This window comes from Pan paniscus, chromosome 18 (genome assembly GCF_029289425.2).
Source record: "Pan paniscus chromosome 18, NHGRI_mPanPan1-v2.0_pri, whole genome shotgun sequence".
Classification (NCBI taxonomy): domain Eukaryota; kingdom Metazoa; phylum Chordata; class Mammalia; order Primates; family Hominidae; genus Pan; species Pan paniscus.
The window spans coordinates 99274496-99300189 of record NC_073267.2 but is presented as its reverse complement, the minus strand read 5'-3'; the positions used below and the strand labels follow the sequence as shown (position 1 = coordinate 99300189).

Below are 25694 nucleotides of genomic sequence, written 5' to 3'. Positions count from 1 at the left end.
GCAACGACTAGGATTTCACTGGACAAGCACCTACCACATGCCAGGAGTGATAACCAGGAAGCTGCCATGGCTTTGCCTTGCCATGGCAATGGAGGCTGCCACGCCATTCCTTCCAGGAATCAGAGTTGTTAGTGGAGCCACACATGTCCCTGGGTAACCGTAACACAACACACAAGGCTGAATGCAGAATCCGCACAGGCCACACAATTCTTCCCTCTTCTATGACAGGTGACCCTTCAGCAACACAGGAGTGAGCTATGTATGATCACGGACACGTGGATTTTCTTCCACCCCTGCTACCCAAGACAACAAGACCAGCCCCTCGTCCTCCTCCTCAGCCCACTCAAGGTGAAGGCCATGAGGATGAAGCTCTTTATGGTGATCCGCTTCCACTGCATAAATAGGAAATATATTTTCTCTTACGACTTTTTTTCTTTTTTTTTTTTTTTGAGATGAGTCTCGCCGTCGCTTTTTTCTTTCTTAATTTTTTTTTTTTTGAGACAGAGTCTTGCTGTGTCGCCCAGGCTGGAGTGCAGTGGCGCGATCTCGGCTCACTGCAAGCTTCGCCTCTTGGGTTCACGCCATTCTCCTGCCTCAGCCTCCCGACTAGCTAGGGTTACAGGTGCCCGCCACCATGCCTAATTTTTTTTTTTTTGTATTTTTAGTAGAGACAGGGTTTCACCGTGTTAGCTAAGATGGTCTCGATCTCCTGACCTTGTGATCTGCTCGCCTTGGCCTCCCAAAGTGCTGGGATGACAGGCATGAGCCACCATGCCTGGCCTTTTCTTTCTAAATTTTTTATGTTTGAGACAGAAAGGTCTCACTCTATTATCCAGGCTGAAGCGCAATGGCACAATCTCAGCTCCCTGCAACCTCTGCCTCCCAGGTTCAAACGATGCTCACGCCTCAGACTCCGGAGTAGCTGGGATTACAAGCACATACACCACACCTGGCTAATTTTTTTTTTTTGGTATTTTTAGTAGACAAGGGGTTTCACCATGTTAGCCAGGCTGGTCTCGAACTCCTGGCCCCAAGTGATCTGACTTTCTTCTTTTATCAAAAAAACGAATGGCCGGGCGTGGTGGCTCACACCTGTAATCCCAGCACTTTCAGAGACCAAGGCGAGTGGATCACCAGAGGTGAGAAGTTTGAGACTAGCCTGACCAACGTGGTCAAACCAGGTCTCTACCAAAACTACAAAAATTAGCTGGGCGTCGTGTTGCATGCCTGTGATCCCAGCTATTCGTGAGGTTGAGGCAGGAGAATAACTGGAACCCAGGAGGCAGAGGTTCCAGTGATCTGAAATTATGCCATTGCACTCTAGCCTGGGAAACAAGAGTGAAACTCCAGGCTGGGCGCGGTGGCTCACACCTGTAATCCCAGCACTTTGGAAGGCCAAGGTGGGCAGATCGCCTGACATGGGGAGTTCGAGACCATCCTTGCCAACATGGTGAAACCCTGTCTCTGCTAAAAATATAAAAAATTAGCTGGGCGTGGTGGTGCACGCCTGTAGTCCCAGCTACTCTAGAGGCTGAGGCAGGAGAATCACCTGAACCCAGGAAGCAGAGGTTGCAGTGAGCCGAGATCGTGCCATTGCACTCTAGCCTGGCGACAGAGCGAGACCCCATCTCAAAAAAAAAAAAAAAATAATAATAATAGTAATAATAATAATAGAAATGAGGGTCTTAAACTCCTGGGCTCAAGTGATCATCCCACCTTGGCCTCCCAAAGTGCTCAGATTACAGATGTGAGCCACCGCACCTACCCAGCAAATTTTTTTTTATAAAAAGGTCAGCCAGGCGTGGTGGCTCACACCTGTAATCCCAGCACTTTGGGGGGCCGAGGTGGGGAGATCACGAGGTCAGGAGTTCAAGACCAGTCTGGCCAACATGGCAAAACCCTGTATCTACTGAAAATACAAAAATTAGCTGGGCATGGTGGTGCATGCCTGTAATCCCAGCTACTCAGGAGGCTGAGGCAGGAGAATCGCTTGAACTCAGGAGTCAGGGGTTGCAGTGAGCCGACATCGCACCACTGGACTCCAGTCTGGGCAACAGAGCGAGACTCCGTTTCAAAAATAAATAAATAAATACAAAATAAAAGTTAAAAAAAAAAAAAAGGTCCAGGGCCGGGCGCGGTGGCCCACTCCTGTAATCCCAGCACTTTGGGAGGCTGAGGCAGGCAGATCACGAGGTCAGGAGATTGAGACCATCCTGGCTAACACGGTGAAACCTAGTCTCTACTAAAAATACAAAAAATTAGCCGGGTATGGTGGCGGACGCCTGTAGTCCCAGCTACTTGGGAGGCTAAGGCAGCAGAATGGCGTGAACCTGGGAGATGGAGCTTGCAGTGAGCTGAGATCACACCACTGCACTCCAGCCTGGGCGACAGAGCGAGACTCCGTCTCAAAAAAAAAAAAAAAAAAGGTCAAGGCCAGGCACGGTGGTTCACACCTGTAATCTCAGCACTTTGGGAGGCCAAGGTGGGTGAATCACCTGAGGTCAGGAGTTTGAGACCAGCCTGGCCAACAAGGCAAAACCTCATCTCTACTATACAAAAAGAGGGCCTGACGCGGTGGCTCATGCCTGTAATCCTAGAACTTTGGGAGGCCAAGGTGAGCAGATCACAAGGTCAGGAGATCGAGACCATCCTGGCTAACATGGTGAAACCCAGTCTCTAATAAAACAAAAAAATTAGCCGGGTGTGTTGGTGGGTGCCTGTAGTCCCAGCTACTAGGGAGGCTGAGGCAGGAGAATGGCATGAACCCAGGAAGTGGAGCTTGCAGTGAGCCGAGATTGTGCCACTGCACTCGAGCCTGGGCGACAGAGCGAGATTCCATCTTAAAAACAAACAAACAAACAAAAAACAAAAAATTAGCAGGGTGTGGTGGTGAGCACCTGTAATCCCAGCTACTTGGGAGGCTGAGGCAGGAGAATTGCTTGAACCCAGGACGGGGAGGTTGCATTGAGCTGAGATTGCACCATTGCACTCCAGCCGGGGCAACAGAGTGAGATTCTGGCAAAAAAAAAAAAAAAAAAAAAGGTCAAAGGACACACTTTATTGAAATGTTGAAGTATACAGGGGAAGAGCCCTGAAATCAATTCAGAACAATTTTGTATGAAGATTCAGAAGTCTTTTAGAAGATAGTTCTGAGTGGCTGTAAGCACTGACACTTACTGTAAAACCAACAGTAAGCTGAAGATGAGCCTAAAGCCAGAAACGCCTAAACTGAATCCACCTGTGAAACACTGGTGTCCCTTCCCGCAGTTATGACCTCCCCTCGAGAGCTCAGTAGGGAGAGTCAGAGCTCCTCTCGCACAGAGTAAAGCTGTCCCTGGCCTTGGCAAATGCAGCGTCTCACCCAAAATCAATCAAGAAGGACATCACTCCTGAAACAAACTCCTGCTAAACTCGAATTCACGATAATAGTCCCCTCATCCAAGAGCTGAACCATCATTTCCACATCCTGAAAGCTTTCCTGAAAAGCAACATGGGAAAAAAAAGTCCTCATGACAGTTCCTCACTCCCCTTCCAAGGCCAGGTGCCTTTCTAGAAAGATGAGCTCTGCTGAGCAGGGCGGCCATCTTACAACGCTGATTTCCGGCGAGAGGCCTCAAGGATCCAAAAGCAAAGCATTCCTGAAGCTGAGTTCGACCCTTCTGCCCCCTGAGGCTGTGAGTCTGAAGCTGAGCCTCCAACTCCTGGGCTCAAGCTCCTCCAACTCCTGAGTAGCTATGACTACAGGTGCACACCACCACGCCTGGCCAATTATTTTTTTCTTTTCTTTTTGTATAGATAGGGTCTTTTTAAATTAAAATTTTTTTTTTTGAGACGGAGTTTTGCTCTTGTTACTCAGGCTGGAGTGCAATGGCATGATCTCCGCTCACAGCAACCTCCACCTCCCAGGTTCAAGCAATTCTCCTGCCTCAGCCTCCCGAGTAGCTGGGATTACAGGCGTGGGCCATCACGCCCGGCTAATTTTCTATTTTTAGTAGAGACGGGGTTTCACCATGTTGGCCAGGGTGCAGGTGATCCACCTGCCTCAGCCTCCCAAAGTGCTAGGATTACAGGTGTGAGCCACCACGCCCAGCCTTTTAATTTGTAGTGAGACAGGGTCTTGCTATGTGGTATAGGCCTCAAGTGATCCTTCCACCTGGGCCTCCCAAAGCGTTTCGATTGCAAGTGTGAGCCACTGCACCTGGCCCATCTCCCCACTTTCCAGACTGGTTTCACCTTGCTAAAAGGAGAACAGAAATGTAAAGACATCCAGAGGCAGCTACTGACTGAAGAACATCAGATGAATATACCTTCGTCCTCTTCAGGCGCCTTCCCCTTCGACTTATCCTTCTCCTTATTCTTCTGCTTCAACCTTGAGGTGTTAAAATAGAAAGTACCACCTATGAGAAATAGAGAAAGGATTTAACAATTGAGTTTTGCAACCACAGGGGAGGCATACAGGACAACAGTGTACTCCTAAATAACCAAAGCAAAACAGAAACCATCTGAAAAACCTACTTATATCCATAAGATTGATAAATATGAAATAAAGCATATCCTGTATCACGTAGTCCAGCATTTCCTAATTACAAAATAATAAACTATTTTAACTTATGTTAAATATCTTTGCTATTTAAATTGCTAATGTGAGGGAATAAAAAATAGTTATGAACACAAATTTGGGAAAATATCACGAATCCCTTTAATATATGAAGTTGCTTTAAAAGAACTTAAACAGGCCAGGCGTGGTGGCTCATGCCTGTAATCCCAGCACTTTGGGAGACCGAGGCAGGTGGTTCACGAGGTCAGGAGTTCAAGACCAGCCTGGCCGAGATGGTGAAACCCTGTCTCTACTAAAAATACAAAAATTAGCCGGATGTGTTGGCAGGTGCTTGTAATCCCAGGTACTTGGGAGGCTGAGGCAGAACTGCTTAAACCCGGGAGGCGGAGGCTGCAGTGAGCTGAGATCACACCACTGCACTCCAGCCTGGGTTACAGAACAAGACTCCGACTCACAAACGGCTTCCAGACAAGTGGCAACAGCAGCAGCCCAGCCACCACCAAGACGGGCCGGCACGACACTCCTCACACAGAGCTGTCTCAAAATCTGAACAAATCAGCGTTTACAAATGGGGGAGGCCAGGTGCAGTGGCTCATGCCTGTAATCCCAGCACTCTGGGAGGCCAATGGGAGGATGGCTTGAGTCCAGGAATTCAAGACCAGCCAGGGCAACATGGGCAAAAAATCTCATCTCTTAAAAAAAGAAAAGCTGGGCGCAGTGGTGCACGCCTGTAATCCCAGCACTTTGGGAGGCCGAGTCGGGCGGATCACGAGGTCAGGAGATCGAGACCATCCTGCCTAACATGGTGAAACCCCATCTCTACTAAAAATACAAAAAATTAGCTGGGAATAGTGGCGGGCACCTGTAATCCCAGCTACTCGGGAGGCTGAGGCAGGAGAATGGCGGGAATCCCGGAGGCAGAGCTTACAGTGAGCGGAGATTGCGCCAATGCACTCCAGCCTGGGAGACAGAACAAGACTCCGTCTCAAAAAAATAATAATAAATAAATTAAAAAACAACAATAACAACAACAACACAAAAATGTAGCTGTACGTGGTGACACATGCCTGACTTCCCAGCTACTCAGGAGGCTGAGTGGGAGGAGAACCTGGGCCCAGGAGGTTGAAGCTGCAGTGAGTAGAGATTGCACCTGGGCAACAGGGCAAGACCCTATCTCAAATAATAATGAAAAATAATAAAAATAGGGAAAGAGTTTCACAACCATGACCTGAAATGTAACTTTCTTCACAAAGACATGAACGAGTTCACCAGTGAAACAACCCCGGTTGCCACTTGCATGTCGCCTCAGGTGTTAAGGACATGAACGGGTTCACCAATGAAACGACCCCGGTTGCCACTTGCATGTCACCTCAGGCGTTAAGGACATGAACGAGTTCACCAGTGAAACGACCCCGGTTGCCACTTGCATGTCACCTCAGGCGTTAAGGACATGAACGAGTTCACCAGTGAAACGACCCCGGTTGCCACTTGCATGTCACCTCAGGCGTAAAGGACATGAACGAGTTCACCAGTGAAACGACCCCGGTTGCCACTTGCATGTCACCTCAGGTGTTAAGGACATGAACGGGTTCACCAATGAAACGACCCCGGTTGCCACTTGCATGTCACCTCAGGCGTAAAGGACATGAACGGGTTCACCAGTGAAACGACCCTGGTTGCCACTTGCATGTCACCTCAGGCGTTAAGGACATGAACGGGTTCACCAGTGAAACGACCCCGGTTGCCACTTGCATGTCACCTCAGGCGTTAAGGACATGAACGGGTTCACCAGTGAAACGACCCTGGTTGCCACTTGCATGTCACCTCAGGTGTTAAGGACATGAACGGGTTCACCAGTGAAACGACCCCGGTTGCCACTTGCATGTCACCTCAGGCTTAAGGAGGCTGAAGCATATGCTTCCTGTTTCACAGCCACAGGCACCCGTGAGCTGACGTTAAACACTGACAGCAGATAAGCCAGTTGCTGATGCACGGCCAGTGGGCACAGCACTCTCCCTACCCATGTGTTGGCACAAGGCTGTTTAATGTCAGTTAGGAGTAGAAATATTTTACTTTTTCCCTGTTCCAACTACATAAAGGGGAGCGTGAAATAAAAGTGAGAGGTGTCAATCCTTCAGGTTCTTTAACCTAAAGCCAAGAGAGACCAAAGAATGTCACAAGGTTTCATTAAATGATTTATTGAAGAGCAAATTATTTGCAGGGTATTTTTAGTGGTTGTGTGGATACAAAACATCTGTAGCCACTTTGTAAATCCTTACTAAACATTCTTGCAGCTGACTAGATAACATGAAAAACCTTTTTCAAGCAGCCCAATTACTGGAATACAGCAGAATTTTTTTTTAAAAAGGACAACTTGGCCAGATGCGGTGGCTCACGCCTGTAATCTCAACACTTTGGGAGGCCAAGGCAGGCTGATCGCTTGAGTCCAGGAGTTTAAGACCAGCCTGGGAAACGTGGCAAAACCCCATCTCCACAAAAAATACCCCCCAAAAATTAGCTAGGCGCTTTGGTGTGTGCCTGGAGTCCTGGCTCTACGGAAGGCTGAGGTGGGAGGATCACTCGAGCCTAAGAGGTCAAGGCTCTGCAACTGGGGGATAAGGGAGTAAAGAGGCCCCTTTGGGCCTGGACAACAAAGTGAGACCTTGTCTCTACAAAAAATAATTAGCCGAGTGTGACGGTACACTCCTGTAGTCCTAGCTACTCCGGAAGCAAAGTGGGGAGGATCCCTTGAGCCCAGGAGTTCTAGGCTGTAGTGAGCTCTGATCACACCATTGTACTGCACGCCAGCCCGTGCAACAGGGCGAGATCCCGTCTCTAAAATAAAAAAAAAATCAGTCTCCCAAGTAGCTGAGGCGATAAGTGTGCAGTCATGCTCAGCTGCTTCTTTAAACAGATACATACCTAAAAGTTGCCAGAGTCTGACTGGATTCTGAACTAAATGTTGTTTCAACAACAATCCGTTGATCCCTTCAAAGGTAGGGGTTAGCAGTCTCAATTGTAAGCTCTGAAAAAAAAAAAACAATACTGGAGGTCACACCAACATTAGAGAGTACCAAAGCAATGCAGACTAAAAATCGTTTTTAAAAGTTCAAATATATAATTATTTGTAATATCGACATTGCCCTGAAATATGAAGTAATAGTCTGAGGAATATTTCAAAGCTTTAGGTAACATCAAAATGTCAAAAGCAAGTAAACAGGTTAAAACACAGTAATTGGCCAGGCGTGGTGGCTCACGCCTGTAATCCCAACACTTTGGGAGGCTGAGGCGGGTGGATCACCTGAGGTCAGGAGTTCGAGACCAGCCTGGCCAACATGGTGAAACCTCATCTCTACTAAAAATACAAAAATTAGCCGGGCGTGGTGGTGCACACCTATAATCTCAGCTACTTGGGAAGCTGAGGCAGGAGAATCACTTGAACCCGGGAGGCAGAGGTTGCAGTAAGCCGAGATAGCACCACTGCACTCCAGGCTGGGCAACAAAGGGAAACTCCATCTCAAAAAACAAACAAATAAACAAACAAAAAATCACGATAGTGGCCAGGCACGGTGGCTCATGTCTGTAATCCCAGCACTTTGGGAGGCTGAGGTGGGAGGATTGCTTGGGCCCAGGAGGCAGAGGCTTCAGGGAGCCATGATCAGGCCACTGCACTCCAGCCTGGGCGACACAGCGAGACTGTCACAAAAAAAAAAGAAGAAAACAAAACACAGAAGTACACTGGCTGCTATCCCATGGCCTGAAGCTTCTGCAGGGGAAAGGGAGCAGCCCAGCTCTCCAAAGGCCACAGTGGCTGCCCAGACCCGGGGCTCCTGCTGTCACCAGAGAGTGGCTCCTTGTAGAACATTTCCAGGTACCAAACCAGTTAACAAGTATATACTTTCAGCGTTCTCCTTTCAAGATAAACATTTTCCCATTTAAATATGTTTTACGGCTGGGCGCGGTGGCTCACGCCCTGTAATCCCAGCACTTTGGGAGGCCGAGGCAGGCGGATCACAAGGTCAAGAGATGGAGACCATCCTGGCCAACATGGTGAAACCCCGTCTCTATTAAAAATACAAAAATTAGCTGGGTGTGGTGGCGCGCACCCGTAATCCCAGCTACTCAGGAGGCTGAGGCAGGAGAATCGCTTGAACCCGGGAGGCGGAGGTTGCAATGAGCCAAGACCATTGCACTCCAGCCTGGGCGACAGAGCGCGATCTCTGTCTCAAAAATAACCGAATAAACAACAACCTAAAAGGTGTGGGCTAAGCTCCTAGGCGAGGGCTAGGAGAAAACAACATCAGCCCAAAAGCTCAAGGACACAAGGTCTGGTTTTCGGGAGGAGATGCTATCCTATCCTTAGCAGAACCTGAAACAAAGCTGCACTACAGGGGGTGCTCAATGACTTTGTATCAATAACGTGCCGAGCTACATGACAACAGCAAAATGCAGCTACAGGGTATTTTGCGGACACAGAAACGTTCTGGGCCCCCTACTCGGCAATAACCACCCTAACTGGAAGGCGCTGGAATTCCTGGTGACGGAATCGATCCACAGGCGCGGACTGTAAATTAGTGCTACGCCGGAAACCCTTACTGGATTCCACTTTAAAACGCGAGGGAGACGGGCGGAGAACATCCACACACAACAGACGGGTTGGGAAAGTCCACGCCGAGGACTGCGCGGATCCCAGCCCTGCCTCTTCCCGGCCCGCCCAGCGCCCACGCTCCAGGGCCCCAACAGTCGCTCCGCGCCGAGGTCCACAGCTGGGGGATCCGCGAGCCCACAGGCGCAGGCTCCCCCGCCGCAGGGGCCAGGCGGCCTCCGACACGCCCCGCCGGGCTGGGCCTTACAGAGCAGAGCCGGGCGGGAGGTGGAGCCCGGACGCCGCGGGGATTTACCTGCAGAGCTCGGCCTCCAGCCTCGGCGAGGTCCCCCGGAGGCCTGCTGGCCATGTACAGCCGCCCCCTCCCGGGCCTGGCGGGGAACCCTGGACTCCAGGCTGGGCCTGGGCCCCACAGCGGCCGAGGACCCGGGCCTGGACCCCGGCGGAGGGCACGGAGCAGCAGCAGCAGCACGGCCATGTTGGCCTGAAAGCCGCGCCTGCGTGATCCGCGGGCCGCTACAGGGCGCCTGCGCGGCGGGGTGGGCGGGGCCTGACATGGCGCCTGCGCGGTCCCCACAGCTCCGCCCCGCCGCGCCCGGGTGCCGCTTGCCGCACCCCCGAGACTGAGCCCGTCTCCCTCGTGGCTGCCTGAGGCCCGGGTACGGGGGCGCGCGTCTGCGAGGAGGTCGCGGGTGCCCTGATTTTTTTTTGAAGCCGGCCTTGTATTTCCAGGGCCTGGCGGGTGAATAACCTGTCGGGTCGTGGCTGCGTGGTCGTGCTCCGCCCGCGCCGAGGGGCCTCACGCCCGGGCAGCCTGCGTCACCCGCAGGGTTCGGTCACAGGCGAGGGCGGATGGTGCGGGCCGGAATCCCGCCTGCGAGGAGAGGCCCGCGCTCAGGAGGGCGGCGCGGGAGGCCTCGGGTCGGGAGGGCCCCTTCGGGTCTGAGGAGCGCAGGAAGGGGGCGGTTTTCCTGCGTCTTGAGCCGCCCGAGGACGAGGACTGAAGTTGCAGCCGCCGCAGGGAGGGCAGCCCCGGAGGAGGAGGGTCGTGAGGGAGGGAGCGCGCGGCGCGGCGCGGCGCGGCCTGGCAGGCGTCTGCAGAGCTCGTCCCGCAGAGCTCTGACTTCGGAGCGCTCCGTCCTGTCTCTTCGGACTGGCTCACCTCGGAGGCGCTTCGAGCCTCGGTCCTGCCCCGGCCGCTGCGCGAGCCCATCGTAGGAAGCGGGGAGGCGCCGTCTGGAAGCTTAGGAAGAGGCTCTGTTCTCTTCAGGGTCCGCCCGCCGGGCCCGGGCAGGGTCCCTCGTGGGCTCCCAGGCGCGCGGGCTCCTCCGCCACCCCGACCCCTTCCTCCGTCCGCCTTAGGTCTAGAGCTGACGCCAAGAGCTGGAAAGCTTGTTGAGTAGGAAAAGCAAAGACTAGATGGTCTGTCACAGAGGTAGGATGAGGGTGACCGATTTATTTTTATGCAAATTCGTAACAGTGAATGCCGGTAACGACAGCCAACATCACCGAGTGCCTAGCTCCGTGTCGAACACCCATGTAATATTCACAACCCTGTGCAGCGAATACAATACCTCTATTTTACATGTAAAGAAAGATTCAGGAGCATTAAAAGTAACCTGCCTAGGATTACAGCTCTGAAGTTAGGGCAGAATTTGAAGGCCGGTCTGGTTTGTTTCTGGACCTGCACTCACTCCACCACTACAGACGAGGCTGCAAAGCCAGTGGGCTGCGTGTAATCCTCCCTCTTCCTCAGCCCCGAAACGCTCAGGAAAGTGTTTTCAGTTATCGTGGTTATCCGCCCTCAGCCCTCCAGCGGGCCGGGTGCCTCAGCAGAGGTGCTCGGGGCTGGGGAGGTGTTCTGTTGGTTTGTGGAGAGGACCTTCCCCTACACCCAGGGCTGACACTGATTTTCACAACTGAACCGCTTTTCCTTTTGCTTCTTATTGTACAGTCAGCCTTCGCAGTGAATCCAACCTTGCCGTTTCCTCCTCCACTATTTTTTCTTTCCCTGATTGAAAGACAGCAGGGGGGCCGGGCGCGGTGCCCTCCCCCTCCCTCTCCCCGCCCCCCGCCCTTTATCCCAGCACTTTGGGAGGCGAAGGCGGGCGGACCACGAGGTCAGGAGATGGAGACCATTCTGGCTAACACGGCGAAACCCCGTCTCTACTAAAAATACGAAAAATTAGCCAGGCGCGGTGGCGGGCGCCTGTAGTCCCAGGTACTCGGGAGGCTGAGGCAGGAGAATGGCGTGAACCCGGGAGGCGGAGCTTGCAGTGAGCCGAGATCACGCCACTGCACTCCAGCCTGGGCGACAGAGCGAGACTCCATCTCAAAAAAAAAAAAAAAAAAAAAAAGGGTCACAAATCCTCCGAACGCACAGGCATAAAGGGTTGTGGGGCTCGGTCACTTCCTAGAACACAAAAAACCCTTTCGGAAGTTTGGTTGGGTTGGTCACGGGACAAGGCTGGAGAGAGGGTGAGGACACACATTTGGATGTGTTTGGGAAGAGTTTAAGTGTAGTCCTATTAATATTGTTTGAGATAAGTTAAAATTGTTTCCTGGCAATTCATCAGAAGCAGTGTGGGGTGTTGGCAAGAGGCCTCCTCTGGGGAAAGAACACTGGGTTCTGTCTCCTCTGGCCTATGACCTTAAGCAAGTTATTAGCTTCCTCAAGCCTCCATCTTCTCAGCGGTAAAATGGGGATGATAATTATCTGCAAAGCAAGGCTAATATCAGCCTTGGGTTTCCCACAGGGTGGTTATGAAGATAAAATGCAATAAATGTGTGTGAGGGCAACTGACGAGCCAGGAAGCCTTGGCATCCAGAGTTATTACTGGGACGTCATGGGAAATGAGGATATGGGAACAGAGTATTTATGCATTTATTCAAACTCATCTCTAACAACCGTGCTTTGAAGGCTGGCTGTATCCCAGGCCCTACAGGTGAACCGTGACTCTCAGCTCTCAGCTTCCGCCCCCGCTGTAGTGGCGGCAGCAGCAGAGGCTGACCTCAAGCAGTAGGGGTTTTGTTTAAGGATTCGGGTGCCCCATGGTTTGGGGGTTTTGTTTTTGTTTTGCTGCATGATTTGGATTCAAGAAGAAGGATCTGTAGGACAGTGGGCTCCCGGGTCTGCCTTTGCCCTCATAGCCTGCAGCAGAGCAGGACGTTCGCTTTCCCTGCTCCGCCCGTGTGTTCTTCCTGCACTGCCTGACTGCTGCTTGCTCATTTGTGCTTCCGCGTCACCCCTCCTCAGCCCTCTGAACTCTGCACGTCAGGACTTGGTGTGACTTCCCTTCCCCGCCTATTCCCTAGAGGCAGTCTCTTGGTGACTCCTGGTTTGGGTCAGGGCACGCCTTAGGTCTCTGGATGGCTACCAACCCCAGGTTCCCTCAGCTCTAGCCCCATAAGAGAGGAGGCCTCAGGAGCGCCTAGGGCAGCCCTTTCAGCCTGGGCTGTGGGAAGGGAAGGTGGACAGAGAAGAGACCCCATGCCTTTGTTCCCTGTTGATGCAGAAGCATTCTAGGCTCTGTCCCTTATTCCTGCTGTCGGCTGAAGCTTCAGGCAAGGTGCTCTACAAACTTCAGTTGCCTCATCTATCAAAGAGTAACGTTTAACATTCCGGAGACAGAAGTTGATCTTTGGGACTTTTTTTGATTTTAAGATCTAGGCTGGCGGGGGCGGTGGCTCATGCCTGTAATCCCAGCACTTTGAGAGGCCGAGACGGGTGGATCACGAGATCATCAGATGAGACCATCCTGGCTAACATGATAAAACCCAGTCTCTACTAAAAATAGAAAAAATTGGCCGGGCATGGTGGCAGGTGCCTGTAATCCCAGCTACTTGGGAGGCTGAGGCAGGAGAATCGATTGAACCTGGGAGGCAGAGACTCCATCTGAAAAAAAAAAAAGATCTAGGCTTCTGGCTGGGTGCTATGTCCCACGCCTGTAATCCCAGCACTTTGGGAGGGCAAGGCAGGAGGATCACTTGAGGTCAGGAGTTCAAGACCAGCCTAGCAAACACGGCGAAACTCTCTTTCTACTAAAAATACAAAAAAATTAGCCAGGCATGGTGGCAACATGCCTGTAGTTCCAGCTACTCGAGAGGCTGAGGCATGAGAATCGCTTGAACCTGGGAGGTGGAGGCTGCAGTGAGTTAAGATCGTGCCACTGCACTCCAGCCTAAGTGATGAGTGAGATCCTGTCTTTTTTTTATGAGACGAGGTCTCACTGTGTTGCCCAGGCTGAAGTACAGTGGTGCGATCTCAGCTCACTGCAGCCTCTGCCTCCCAGCTTCAAGCGATTCTCCTGTGTTAGCCTCTCGAGTAGCTGGGATGACAGGCATGAGCCATCGCACCAGGCCAAGACTGTCTCAAAAAAAAAAAAAAAAAAAAATCTAGGCTTCCTTATTAACATCTGAACAAATAATTACATATTCGCTTCTTTCCAAATTTGGCAGCAACTAAACTTAAAAATTTTTTTAAGCACATTTGCTTTTGCAGTTAGCCTGGCCTCCAGAGCTCTTGGACTGCAGCACCCATAATGACGGCCAAAGCTGCCCCCACGGCGACTCCTCCTGCTGAAGCGAAGTCAGGCAGAACAATAAGGTATGTGTTGAATATGAGCATGTCTTACATAAAACATGTTACCTTGTGAAATGCTTGAAAATAAACAAGTTCATCTCTGTAAATTTTAGTACATTTTCTTCCTGAAGCTCTTTCTTAGGAAACAGTTTCTTCTTATATCACTTGTTAACTGGGCTTTACTCATCCATGTACAACCAGATTTTATTCTTCTTTAAAATATGGGGCTGGGCGTGGTGGCTCACGCCTGTAATCCCAGCATATTGGGAGGCCGAGGTGGTTGGATCTGGATTACCTGAGGTCAGGAGTTGGAGACCGGCCTGGCCAACATGGTGAAACCTCGTCTCTACTAAAAATACGAAAATTAGCTGGGTGTGGTGGCAGGCACCTGTAATCCCAGCTACTCAGGAAGGAGACTGAGGCAGGAGAATCGCTTGAACCCGGGAGGTGGCGCTTGTGGTGAGCCGAGATCGCGCCACTGCACTCCAGCCTGGGCAACAGAGTGAGACTCCATCTCAAAAAAAAAAAAAAAATGCTGGGCACCGTGGCTCACGCCTGTAATCCCAGCACTCTGGGAGGCCGAGGTGGGTGGATCATCTGAGGTCAGGAGTTGGGAGACTAGCCTGGCCAACATGGTGAAACCTCCTCTCTACTAAAAATACGAAAATTAGCTGGGTGTGGTGGCAGGCGCCTGTAACCCCAGCTACTTGGGAGGCTGAGGCAGGAGAATCGCTTGAACCCAGGAGGTGTTGGTTGAAGTGGGCCGAGATCGCATCGCGTCACTGCACTCCAGCCTGGGTGACAGAGTGAGACTCCGCCTCAAAAAAAAAAAAAAAAGGGTGGGCGGATCACCTGAGGTCTGGAGTTTGAGACCAGCCTGACCAACATGGAGAAACCCCGTCTCTACTAAAAATACAAAATTAGCCAGGCGTGGTGGCACATGCCTGTAATCCCAGCTACTTTGGAGGCCGACCGAGGCAGGAGAATGGCTTGAACCCGGGAGGTGGAGGTTGCTGTGAGCTGAGATCGCGCCATCGTACTCCAGCCTGGGCAACAAGAGCGAAACTCCGTCTCAAAAAAAAAAAAAAGAAAAGAAGATGGAAAGTTCATTCCTTTTTTTTTTTCTTTTCTTGAGACAGAGTTTTGCTTGTTGCCCAGGCTGGACTGCAATGGCTCGATCTCGGCTCACCACAACCTTCACCTCCCGGGTTCAAGCGATTCTCCTGCCTCAGCCTCCCAAGTAGCTAGGATTATAGGCATGTGCCACCACGCCCGGCTAATTTTGTATTTTTAGTAGAGACGGGGTTTCTCCATGTTGGTCAGGGTGGTTTCAAACTCCCGACCTGAGGCGATCCACCTGTCTCGGCCTCTCAGGGTGCTGGGATTACAGGCGTGAGCCACCACGCCTGGCGGAAAGTCCGTTTCTACTAGCAAGAAACCTGTACAGGAATTTGAGCATGACTAAATAATCATGTATTCCTCAGCGTTTCTTTAGATTGTTGGGTGTGGGACTTTGGACAGGTGTTTAAGGACCTGGAAGGGACAGCCTATGTCCTCTCCACGTGACGGGAATCCCCACAGCCCTGGGCAGTGCATTCCAAGTTCGCCAATGTGGCAACTTAAAACAACAAATGCTTATCTCACTCTGTTTCTGAGGGTCAGGAATCTGGGAGTGGCTCGACTGGACCGTTTAGTCTCTTGGACTGGACAAGCTTGCAGTCCAACTAACTGATGGCCAGGGTGTGGCCAGTTGGGAGGGGGCAGGTAGCAGGGGAGTGGGGAGCGGCCAGGGAATGCTGGAGAGTCCGAGGGGGAGTGCTGCTGAGGACTAATAAAGTCTGTGGTAAAAGCATGACTGGCTGCTGAGAGAATGGACTCTAGAGAGGCCAGAGGTGGGAATGTGAGGCCAGGGAAGAGGGAGGCTTTTGCAGCAGTGCCAGAAGGTAAGGATCCTGGCAGGACCGAGGCATGCGGCTGGTTCTCCAAGAGGATCCAGTAAAGCCTGGGGTGTCTTGGTGCCCACTCTGGGCTGCTTTCTCTGATCTGCAGCGCCAGGAAGAGAGAAGCCAGCAGAGGCCAGCATGTGGCTGCTGGTGGCCCAGCTGCTGAGGGGGATGAGGGTGAGTCTCCAGACCAGCCTCTGAAACGCCAGGACAGGGCCGCAGACACCAGGCTCAGTGTGGACATGGAGCAGGAGGAGGGCTTTCTTTTTGTTGTAACTTAAAGGGCTGGTTTGACAAGGAACAGGTGGTCATTTCATTTTTTTTTTTTGAGACGGAGTCTTGCTCTATTGCCCAGGCTGGAGTGCAGTGGCTCAATCTCAGCTCACTGCAAGCTCCGCCTCCCGGGTCAGGCCATTCTCATCTCAGCCTCCCGAGTAGCTGGGGCTACAGGCGCCTGCCACCACGCCCGGCTAATTTTTTTGTATTTTTAGTAGAGACGGGGTTTCACCGTGTTAGCCAGGATGGTCTCGATCTCCTGACCTCGTGATCCACCCGCCTCTGCCTCCCAAAGTCCTGGGATTACAGGCGTGAGCCACCGTACCCAGCTACAGGTGGTCATTTCTACATAAAATCTGAACCCCGGCTGGCCCACTTCAGACCTCCTCACCTCACGGACCCATGGACAAACAGAACCACATGAGTGGACTTGGGCTGGTGGTGGGATTTTCCTGGGGTGCTTTCAGCAGCCTTCCAGAGACCAGCATGCCTTTCTGGTTTCTGGAACGCTCAGTGAGCTTTGGCTGGGGAGCACAAGGGCTGATCAGGTTAAGTTCAAGATTATCTGGAGATGGACAGGTACTTTTGCTTTATACACACCTTGAAACCTTGAACGAAAGCATGCAGTTTGGGTTTACCATCCCCGTCCCTGCTGTGTATTTTTTTTTTTTTTTTTTTGAGACGGAATTTTGCTCTGTCATGCAGGCTGGAGTGCAGTGGCGCGATCTCGGCTCACTGCAACCTCCGCCTCGCGAGTTGAAGCGATTCTCCAACCTCAGCCTCCCAAGTAGCTGGGACTACAGGCACGCGCCACCATGTCTGGCTAATGTTCTGTATTTTTAGTAGAGATGGGTTTTCACCATGTTAGCGAGGATGGTCTTGATCTCCTGACCTCATGATCTGCCCACCTTGGCATCCCAGAGTGCTGGGAGCCACCGCATCCGGCCTGTCCCTGCTGTTTTATGTTTTATTTAGCTTGACAGTTTATTTACTTCAGCCCTAAGGCAGTCCTACATGAAGTTACAGTTTCGTAAACAGAACAGATGAAATAGAACAAACTCGATAGACTACATTTGCAACACTTTACCGGTAAAGGGAAGAACCAAAGCACTTGTCCAGGAGGATATGGGCTAAGCAACACCGTTACTCCACGAGGCCCAGAGGAGCTGGCCTCCCTGCAGCATGGGGACTGTGCATGGGACCACTGAGGAATGATTGACAGTAATTTAAAACTCAGGAACAGCCAGTAGCATTTCTATATTTAACTCATACAAAATATATTCTTTAATGTTTCTGAAAAAAATTTAAAGTTGCAAAGTAAAACTGGGTTTCAGTAACAAAATGTATTAATTCATATGACACAGCACCTATGCTCTCCCTGTGTTGTTTTGTTTTTCCAGGATGGGGTCTTGCTCTTTTCCCAGGCTGGAGGACAGTGGCATGATCACGGCTCACTGCAGCGTTGGCCTCCTGGGCTCAGGCAAGCCTCACACCCAGCTAAGTTTTTAATTTTGGTAGCGTTGAGGTCTTGCTATGTTGCCTGGGCTAGTCTCAACTTCTGGCCTCAAACAATCCTCCCACCTCAGCCTCCCACAATAACTGCTGCTCATTAACATATGAAACATTATCTGTTAAATTTCCTGGAAATGTTATTAATATCTTCTGGCTGGGTGCAGTGGCTCATGCCTGTTAACCCAGCAATTTGGGAGGCAAAGGCAGAAGGATTGCTTGAGCCCAGGAGTTTGAGACCAGCCTGGGCAACATGGTGAGACCCTGTCTGCACAAAAAAAGAAAAAAAAAATAGCTGGGGGTGGTGGCATGTACCTCTAGTCCCAGCTCCTCCAGAGGCTGAGGTGGGAGGATTGCTTTAGCCTGGGAGGTCAAGGCTGTAGTGAGCCTTGATTTTGCCACTGTACCCCAGACTAGGTGATAGAGACCTTATTTCAAAAAAAAAAAACCCAAAAAACAAAAAAAAACTATTTTTCCAGACAAAGGTATCTGTGATTTTATGCATTTTAAAAGGGAACTTGTCATATGAGACTCATGGCTCACACCTATAATCCCAGCACTTTGGGAGGCTGAGGCAGGTGGATCACCCGAGGTCAGGAGTTTGAGACCAACCTGGCCAACATGGCGAAACCCCCGTCTCTACTAAAAATAGGAAAATTAGCCAGGCATGGTGGCGGGTGCCTGTAATCCCAGCTACTGAGGAGGCTGAGGCAGGAGAATTGCTTGAACATGGGAGGTGGAGGTTGCAGTGAGCCGAGATGGCGCCACTGCACTCCAGCCTGGGCGACAGAGCGAGACTCTGTCTCAAAAAAAATAAAAAATAAAAAAATATTATCCCTTGCAAGCCCTCTCTAGCTGAGACGTCCTAAAGTACTGTTAAGGATTTGAGAAATGTGTTATTAAACCTTTATTGAATTCAGCACTAGTAAGAAGTTCTGAATTGGCCATCCTGTAGTATAAGCATTATAGTTATTCCCAGAACTGGCCCAGCCAGGGGATGGCTGTCATGACGGCTTTAACCACATAACTCAGCTTAATTCCCAAGGGCCGATTTCCAGGGATAGAAGGAGCCTCCATGGCCCGTAAATCTTCGGCTGCTTCCCAAATCCAAGGAGCAGCTGGAGAGAGTACTGTGTCACGCACCGGATACAACCACACACAGGAGTTTCTGGTACATCACGCGCCAGTTACACATCCACAAGGCAGAGACTGGAGTCCTTGCTGGGACAGCGTTTGAGGTCCGTTCTGTTTCCTCCCTGCTACTGCGGCAGTGCTTGGAACCGTGTCTCCACACAGCAGGCCCTGAAACCTTTGCTGAATGAGTGCACGATTAATTTTCTCAGCTAAGTCCCCACTTTCTGCAGTCTGCAATTCATTACATAAAATACATCAGGCAGTATTATGACAGCCTTACCACGAAAAAGTCCTGAGAAGTTTTCTTTTTTTTTTTTGAGATGGAGTCTCGCTCAGCAGTGCCGTGATCTAGGCTCATGGCAACCACCGTCTCCCGGGTTTCACCATGTTGACCAGGCTGGTCTTGAACTTCTGACCTCAGGTGATCCGCCCACCTTGGCCTCCCAAAGTGCTAAGATTACAGGCATGAGCCACCGCGCCCGGCGACTTTTTTTTTTTTTTTTTTTTACTCCCAACCTTCCCAGTTGGATTGTAAGTATGTAATTTGTGATATATTGACAAAAAAACACATCATATATTTAGACTTTAAAATGACACCAAAACGGATAGGGCTATAATTAGGCAATAAAAAGAAATAAAAGGTACAGGCTGGGCGTGGTAGCTTATGCCTGTGATCTTAATACTTTGGGAGGCTGAGGCGGGAGGGTTGAGTGAGCCCAGGAGTTTGAGGCTGCAGTGAACTCCAGCCTGGGTGACGGAGCAAGACCCCATCTCTAAAAAAAATAAAAAAATAAAAATAAATTAAAATAAAGGAAATAAAAAGTGCATGTTGTGGAGGTGCTCGCCTATAGTCTCAGCTACTTGGGAGGCTGAGGTAGAAGGCTCCTTCGAGCCTAGGAGTTTAAGACCAGCCTGGGCAACACAGTGACAACTAATCTCTGAAAAACAAAAAGAGAAGAAAAGCAATAAAAGACAGGTAAATTGGAAAGGAAGAATTAAAAGCATCTCTGTAGGTAATATGACCTTTTAAAATTCTAGCTGTTTACTTTGTTTTTTTTTTTGAGACAGTGTCTTGCTCTGTCGCCCAGGCTGGAGTGCAATGGCGCGATCTACGCTCACTGCAACCTCCGCCTCCAGGGCTCAAGGGATTCTCCCGCCTCAGCCTCCCAAGTAGCTGGGATTACAGGCGCCTGCCACCACGCCCGGCTAATTTTTTGTATTTAGTAGAGATGGGGTTTCACCATGTTGGTCAGGCTGGTCTAACTCCTGACCTCAGGTGATCCGCCCGCCTCAGCCTCCCAAAGTGCTGGGATTACAGGTATGAGCCACTGTGCCTGGCTAAAAGCTGGACTTTAATTTAATTTAATTTCTTTCTTTCTTTATTTTTTGAGACAGAGTTTTGTTCTTGTTGCCTAGGCTGGAGTGCAATGGCACGATCTCGGCTCACAGCAACCTCCGCCTGCCGGGTTCAAGCCATTCTGCTGCCTCAGCCTCCGGAGTAGCTGGGATTACAGGCATGCACCATGACGCCCAGCTAATTTTGTATTTGTAGTAGAGACGGGGTTTCTCCATGTTGGTCAGGCTGGTCTCAAACTCTGGACCTCAGGTGATCTACCCGCCTTGGCCTCCCAAAGTGCTGGGATTACAGAAGTCAGCCACCACGCCCGGCCACAATTTAATTTTATTTATTTAGAGACAAGGTCTCGTTCTCATCTCCTAGGCTGGAGCGCGACGGTGCGATCTCAGCTCACTGCAACCTCCGCCTCCCCGGTTCAAACAACTCTCTCACCTCAGCCTCCCAAGTAGCTGGGATTACAGGCATGTGCCACCGTGCCTGGCTAATTTTTGTATTTTGAGTACAGACGGGGTTTCACCACGTTGGCCAGGCTGGTCTCGAACTCCCGAACTCAGGTGATCTGCCCGCCTAGCCCTCCCAAAGTGCTGGGATTACAGGCATGAGCCACTGTACTCGGCCCTAATATGACTTTTTAAAAGTTGGCTGGCCACGGTGGCTCATGCTTGTAATCCCAGCACTTTGGGAGGCCGAGGTGGGCAGATCACCTGAGGTCGGGAGTTTGAGACCAGCCAGACTAACCTGGAGAAACCCAGTCTCCACTCAAAATAAAAAAATTAGCTGGGCAAGGTGGTGGGTGCCTGGAATCCCAGTTACTCGGGCAGCTGAGGCAGGAGAATGACTTGACCCCGGGAGTCGGAGGTTGTGGTGAGCTGAGATCAAGCCACTGCACTCTAGCCTGGGTGACAGAGCGAGACTCTGTCTCAAATTAAAAAAAAAAGCCAGGCGCGGTGGCTCACACCTGTAATCCCAGCACTTTGGGAGGCCGAGGCAGGTGGATCACGAGGTCGAGATGGAGACCATCCTGGCCAACATGGTGAAACCCCGTCTCTACTAAAAAACACAAAAAATTAGCCGGGTGTGGTGGTGCATGCCTATAGTGCCAGCTACTCGGGAGGCCGAGGCAGGGGAATTGCTTGAACCCGGGAGGCAGAGATTGCAGTGAGCCAAGATCATGCCACTGCACTGCAGCCTGGACGACAGAGGGAGACTCTGTCTCAAAAAAAAAAAAAAAAAAAGGCTAGCTTTTTACCTTTTTTCAATACATTTTATATATATTTGAGGTTTACAACATGATGTTACGAGGCTGGGCATGGTGACTCACGCCTGTGAGCCCAGCACTTTGGGAGGCCAAGGTTGGGGGACTGCTTGAGGCCAGGAGTTCGAGACCAGCCTCACAACACAGTGAGCCCCCAGTCTCTAAAAATAAAAAATTTTAAATTAGCTAGGTATGGTGACTCACACCTGTGGTCCCAGCTACTCAGGAGGCTGAGCTGGGAGGATCCCTTGAGTCCAGGAACTTAAGGTTACAGTGAGTCTTGGTCATACTATTGCAATCCAGCCTGGGGGACAGAGTGAGACCCCGTCTCTAAAAAAAAAAGGAAAAACAACAACAACAAAAAAGAAAGACGGTACATTTCATGTTATGTGTATTTTACCACAATAAAAATTGGGGATAAAATAGAACAGAAAATAGTATTTGACAATAGACACTGCAATTGATAGGGCTACCGACAAAGTACGGAGTTTAGAGTTTTAAAAATTGGCCGGGCGTGGTGGCTCACACCTGTAATCCCAGCACTTTCGGAAGCTGAGGTGGGTGGATCACCTGAGGTCAGGAGTTCGAGACCAGCCTGACCCATATGGTGCAACCTCGTCAATACTACAAATACAAAAATTAGCCGGGTGTGGTGGCGGGCGCCTGTAATCCCAGCTACTCGGGCAGCTGAGGCAGGATGATTGCTTGAACCCAGGAGGTGGAGGCTGCAGTGAGCCGAGATCACGCCACTGCACTCCAGCCCAGGCAACAGAGCTAGACTGTGTCTCAAAAAAAAAAAAAAAGTGCTGGGATGACAGGCATGAGCCACCGTGCCCGGCCGGCTGCACACTTCTGAATCTCACTCCAGATCTACTCAGTCAGAATCTCTAGAGTGGGGCCCAGGGCACAGCGTTAAAGGACACAAGCATCCTGGCCAACTATTTGAGCATGCCCCCCACAGGGGCTCCAGATCAGGGTTTTGTAGATCTGAGAGGTTTTCTTTGGCCCACAGAATGTTTTACAAATTAATTGCCCTTAATGAAATGTCCCATAAAAATTTAATTTCCAGGTTGGAGAATGTGGCAATGCTGGTTCTCCAGCAGCTGTCACCATGGCCCCTTGGGGCTGTGCTGGCCACCTGGCCCTCCCCGGCCTCTCTGCATCCTCCTGTTGCTCTGTTTCTACTCAAACTACTGCCACAGTTTCCCACCTGGCCTCACTTCCTTCATGCTGTTTCCAGGGTGATGTTGTAAAATAGGAATCTGATCTTCAGGCCTAACGTTGGAAACCTTCACTGGTGCCCTGCTGCTATTAGGCCAAGGAGCACTGCTGTACCCCGACGGCCTCCCTGCTCCTGCTTCCGTCTGGCTGTGTCTCCGGTTTCTGTTGCTGCGCCCCTCGTGTCCTGTACCCAGCACCCACGGCAGGAGGTGCAAAGAACATCTCAGACTTTAAGTGCACAAAACTAAACTCTTTTTTCACCCAAACCGGCATCTTCCTTGAAGCTCTCTTCCAGACAATGCTAACCTCACCCTGGACCCTTCTTTTACAGCCCACAAAACCTTGCCGACTGTCTTCAGTCCAACCGTGGCTCTCTACTCCATCTGCACTGCTGTCTCTGTGCGTTCATCATCTCACAGCCATCCTTTCATGCAAGTTGGACCATCGCCCACCTTCCCACAACCCTCTGACGGCTTACCTTTTCCCTCAGGATAAAATCCCAACTCCTTTTTTTTTTTGAGATGGAGTCTCGCTCTGTTGCCCAGGCTGGAGTGCAATGGCGTGATCTCGGCTCACTGCAGCCTCTGCCTCCCGGATTCAAGTGATTCTCCTGCCTCAGCCTCCGGAGTAGCTGGGATTACAGGCGCACGCCACCACGCCCGGCTAATTTTTGTATTTTTAGTAGAGACGGGGTTTCACCATGTTGGCCAGGCTGGTCTCAAACTCCTGACGTCAAGTGATCTGCCCGCCTTGGCCTCCCAAAGTGCTGGGATTACAGGCGTGAGCCACTGCACCTCACCTCAAAGATTTTCTCTTTCTCTTGAGACGAAGTCTCATTCTGTCGCCCAGGCTGGAGTGCAGTGGCGCGATCTCGGCTCACTGCAACCTCCGCCTCCCAAGTTCAAGAGATTCTCCTGCCTCAGCCTCCTGAGCAGCTGGGACTACAGGCACCCGCCACCACCACACCCAGCTAATTTTTGCATATTTTTAGTAGAGATGGGGTTTCACCATATTGGCCAGACTGGTCTCGAACTCCTGACCTCATGATTCACCCGCCTCGGCCTCCCAAAGTGCTGGGATTACAGGCATAAGACACCGCGCCTGGCCAAGATTTTCTAATTAGTGTATTTCCTGGCTCCTTTCCCTTTACTCTGCATTTCTTTTCTCTACCATACAGGTTCTACTTCTGTCGAAATTCAGTTTGCCTTTACCTTAGTGTATTTTCAGATTCTGTTTCCAAGGCTAACTGCCTGCTTACTCATATTAATATTTTGCACTTTAAATTCCCCTGATAGATGAGCATGGTGGTGCAGGCCTGTAATCTCAGCTCCTCAGGCGGGAGGATCACTTGATCCCCGGAAGTTTGAAGCTGGACTGCGCTGACCGCACCTGTGAATACCACTGCCCGTCAGCCTAGGGGAAACATTCTCGAGTGCGAGCATGACGGCTTAGGTTGATGTTTTTCAAATGTTCCCAATGATGAGTATTGTAAGGGACCAAAATAAAAAAATGCCAATGCCTAGTCCCCTCTCATCTAGAATAATTCCATAGGTGATGATGGGGTCCAGGACTCTGAATTTTGTCAATTTTACCAAATACTTCTTCCAGTGAGGCAAATATGGAAACACTTGGATCACCTCTTCGTGAACGCACATCAGCGCATACGCCGGCTGTTTTTATCAGGCGCTCACCCCTCATCCAATGGCGTGACTAGTTGTGGGTGGAGCCCGAAATTTGGCTGCCTAGAGAAGGCTGAAGGTCCAGTTATAGCATAACTAATGTTTCCCCAGAGCTCACATACGTGCCAAGCACCGTGCTACAGCCTCCACAGCCCCTTCATTTAATCTTCCCGATGGGCCTATGAAATAGGTGCTCCTGGCCCGCACCGTGGCTCATGCCTCTAATCCCAGCACTTTGGGAAGCTGAGGAGGGAGGGTCGCTTGAGTCCAGGATTTGAAGACCAGCCTGGGAAACACAGAGAGAGCCTATCTCTACGAAAATTTAAAAAATTAGCCGGGTGTGGTGATGCCTGACTGTGGTCCCACCTACTTAGTAGGCTGAGGTGGGAGGATCCTCTGAGCCCGGGAAGCTGAGGCTGCAGTTAGCACTGCACTCCAGCATGGGCGACAGAGTGAGACCCTGACTCAAAAAAAAAAAAAAAAAAAAAAAAAAAAAAAAGAATAGGTGCCACTTGTAGTCCCCATTTTACCCATCAAGAAACTGAAGATCTGAGAGACAAAGCCTACAGGGTGACCGCTAGTCACTGGTAGGGCTGGGATTTGAACAGGGGCGGTTTAACAACTGATCTCTCGACCATATTGCGTGTTGCCCAAGAAAAAAGACCGTCCTGACGGTCCTATCCACTCCGGACTTTGCAATTCCGTTATTTCGTAAATTGAGGCCTATAAATAGTTTGCTTACCCGTTGTCTTAGTCCCCAGTAACATGCAGAACTAAAGAAGAAACTGAAGGAGCACCGATTTTGTTCACCTTGCTTTTTTGGTTTAGTTCTGGAGGAGAACACAGGTGCACTTACAACAGGATCCACACTTACCAGAGGCTTGATTCATTTTAGCTGCAAAGAAAACCAGTCCTCGTCTACCTTTTTCGCGTGTTGGAGAACTAACTAGCAAGGCAGGGAATGCGGTTCGTGGGCGCTTGGCCTCCTCAAGCGGCTCAGGCTCTCAGAGCGCGAGGCCCAGGGGCTCTGGAGCCGCGGCCGCGACCCGCCCGAGGGCCGTTCTCTTCGACGGCAGAGCAAGAGTCACCGCGCGGGAGCCCCGAGCGACCGCCCCGCTGCCTCGGTACCCCCCCCTCGCAGCCGCCCAGGGCTCTTCATGCCCCGTGACGCCCGCTAGGGCAGCGCGGCCGGAGGCCGGGCCGGACGTGGCCGGAGATGCCCGGGGGCAGGCAGAAGACCACGGGCACGCGACAGGCAACCGCCGCCTCGGCTCTAGAGGTGGACGTTTTGTCTCCCTGCGCTTCAATACCAGATTTTGTTTCCAGACGACATCCCTGTTGCTTCCGGCACGTGGAAAGACCAATCGTCAGGCCCGAGAATGCAAGACCCACCCTCCTTTGCGACGGAGGCAGCCAATCCAGTTGCTCGCTACTTCCAGAGTCGCATGCGCCCTTACGCAGGACCCTGCCCAATCGTTACCGGGACGTCCTCCTAGTCCCGCCTCCGGACCGCCAGAGAGGCTGTCAATCCCGCCTCTCTCCTTCACTCCATTAGCACACTAACTCCCGACGCT

General features: G+C 51.1%; 1 protein-coding gene and 2 long non-coding RNA genes across 9 annotated transcripts in view; 1 reads left to right on the top strand and 2 right to left on the bottom strand.

Annotated features, from left to right (window-relative positions):
- The window catches only part of SPG7 (SPG7 matrix AAA peptidase subunit, paraplegin), a 50583-nt gene extending 40867 nt beyond the window's left edge, over nucleotides 1-9716 (bottom strand). For 3 of the 7 annotated variants that reach the window (XR_010110326.1, XR_010110327.1, XM_008974808.4), the window contains exons 1-3: nucleotides 9460-9682; nucleotides 7481-7583; nucleotides 4308-4397 (exon numbers count right to left, since the gene is read on the bottom strand). Coding sequence is in view for 5 of the 7 variants with exons in the window: in XM_008974808.4 (XP_008973056.2) it covers nucleotides 4308-4397; nucleotides 7481-7583; nucleotides 9460-9642 (376 nt within the window). In the remaining 2 variants the exon portion in view is untranslated. Of the gene's footprint in view, nucleotides 1-4307; nucleotides 4398-7480; nucleotides 7584-9459 lie in introns of all 7 variants that reach the window. The other 4 variants (XM_003805777.5, XM_034941095.3, XM_055099352.2 and 1 more) reach the window with 4 other exon arrangements.
- LOC129394131 (uncharacterized) lies at nucleotides 9717-23908 on the top strand. The gene is made up of 3 exons (XR_010110328.1): nucleotides 9717-9823; nucleotides 13666-13770; nucleotides 23737-23908. It is a non-coding gene; the product is annotated as an uncharacterized LOC129394131 (long non-coding RNA).
- LOC129394130 (uncharacterized) lies at nucleotides 13765-25657 on the bottom strand. The gene is made up of 3 exons (XR_008621310.2): nucleotides 24995-25657; nucleotides 21427-21550; nucleotides 13765-19546 (listed from the first exon to the last, which is right to left on the bottom strand). It is a non-coding gene; the product is annotated as an uncharacterized LOC129394130 (long non-coding RNA).
- Nucleotides 25658-25694: the final 37 nt, after the last annotated feature.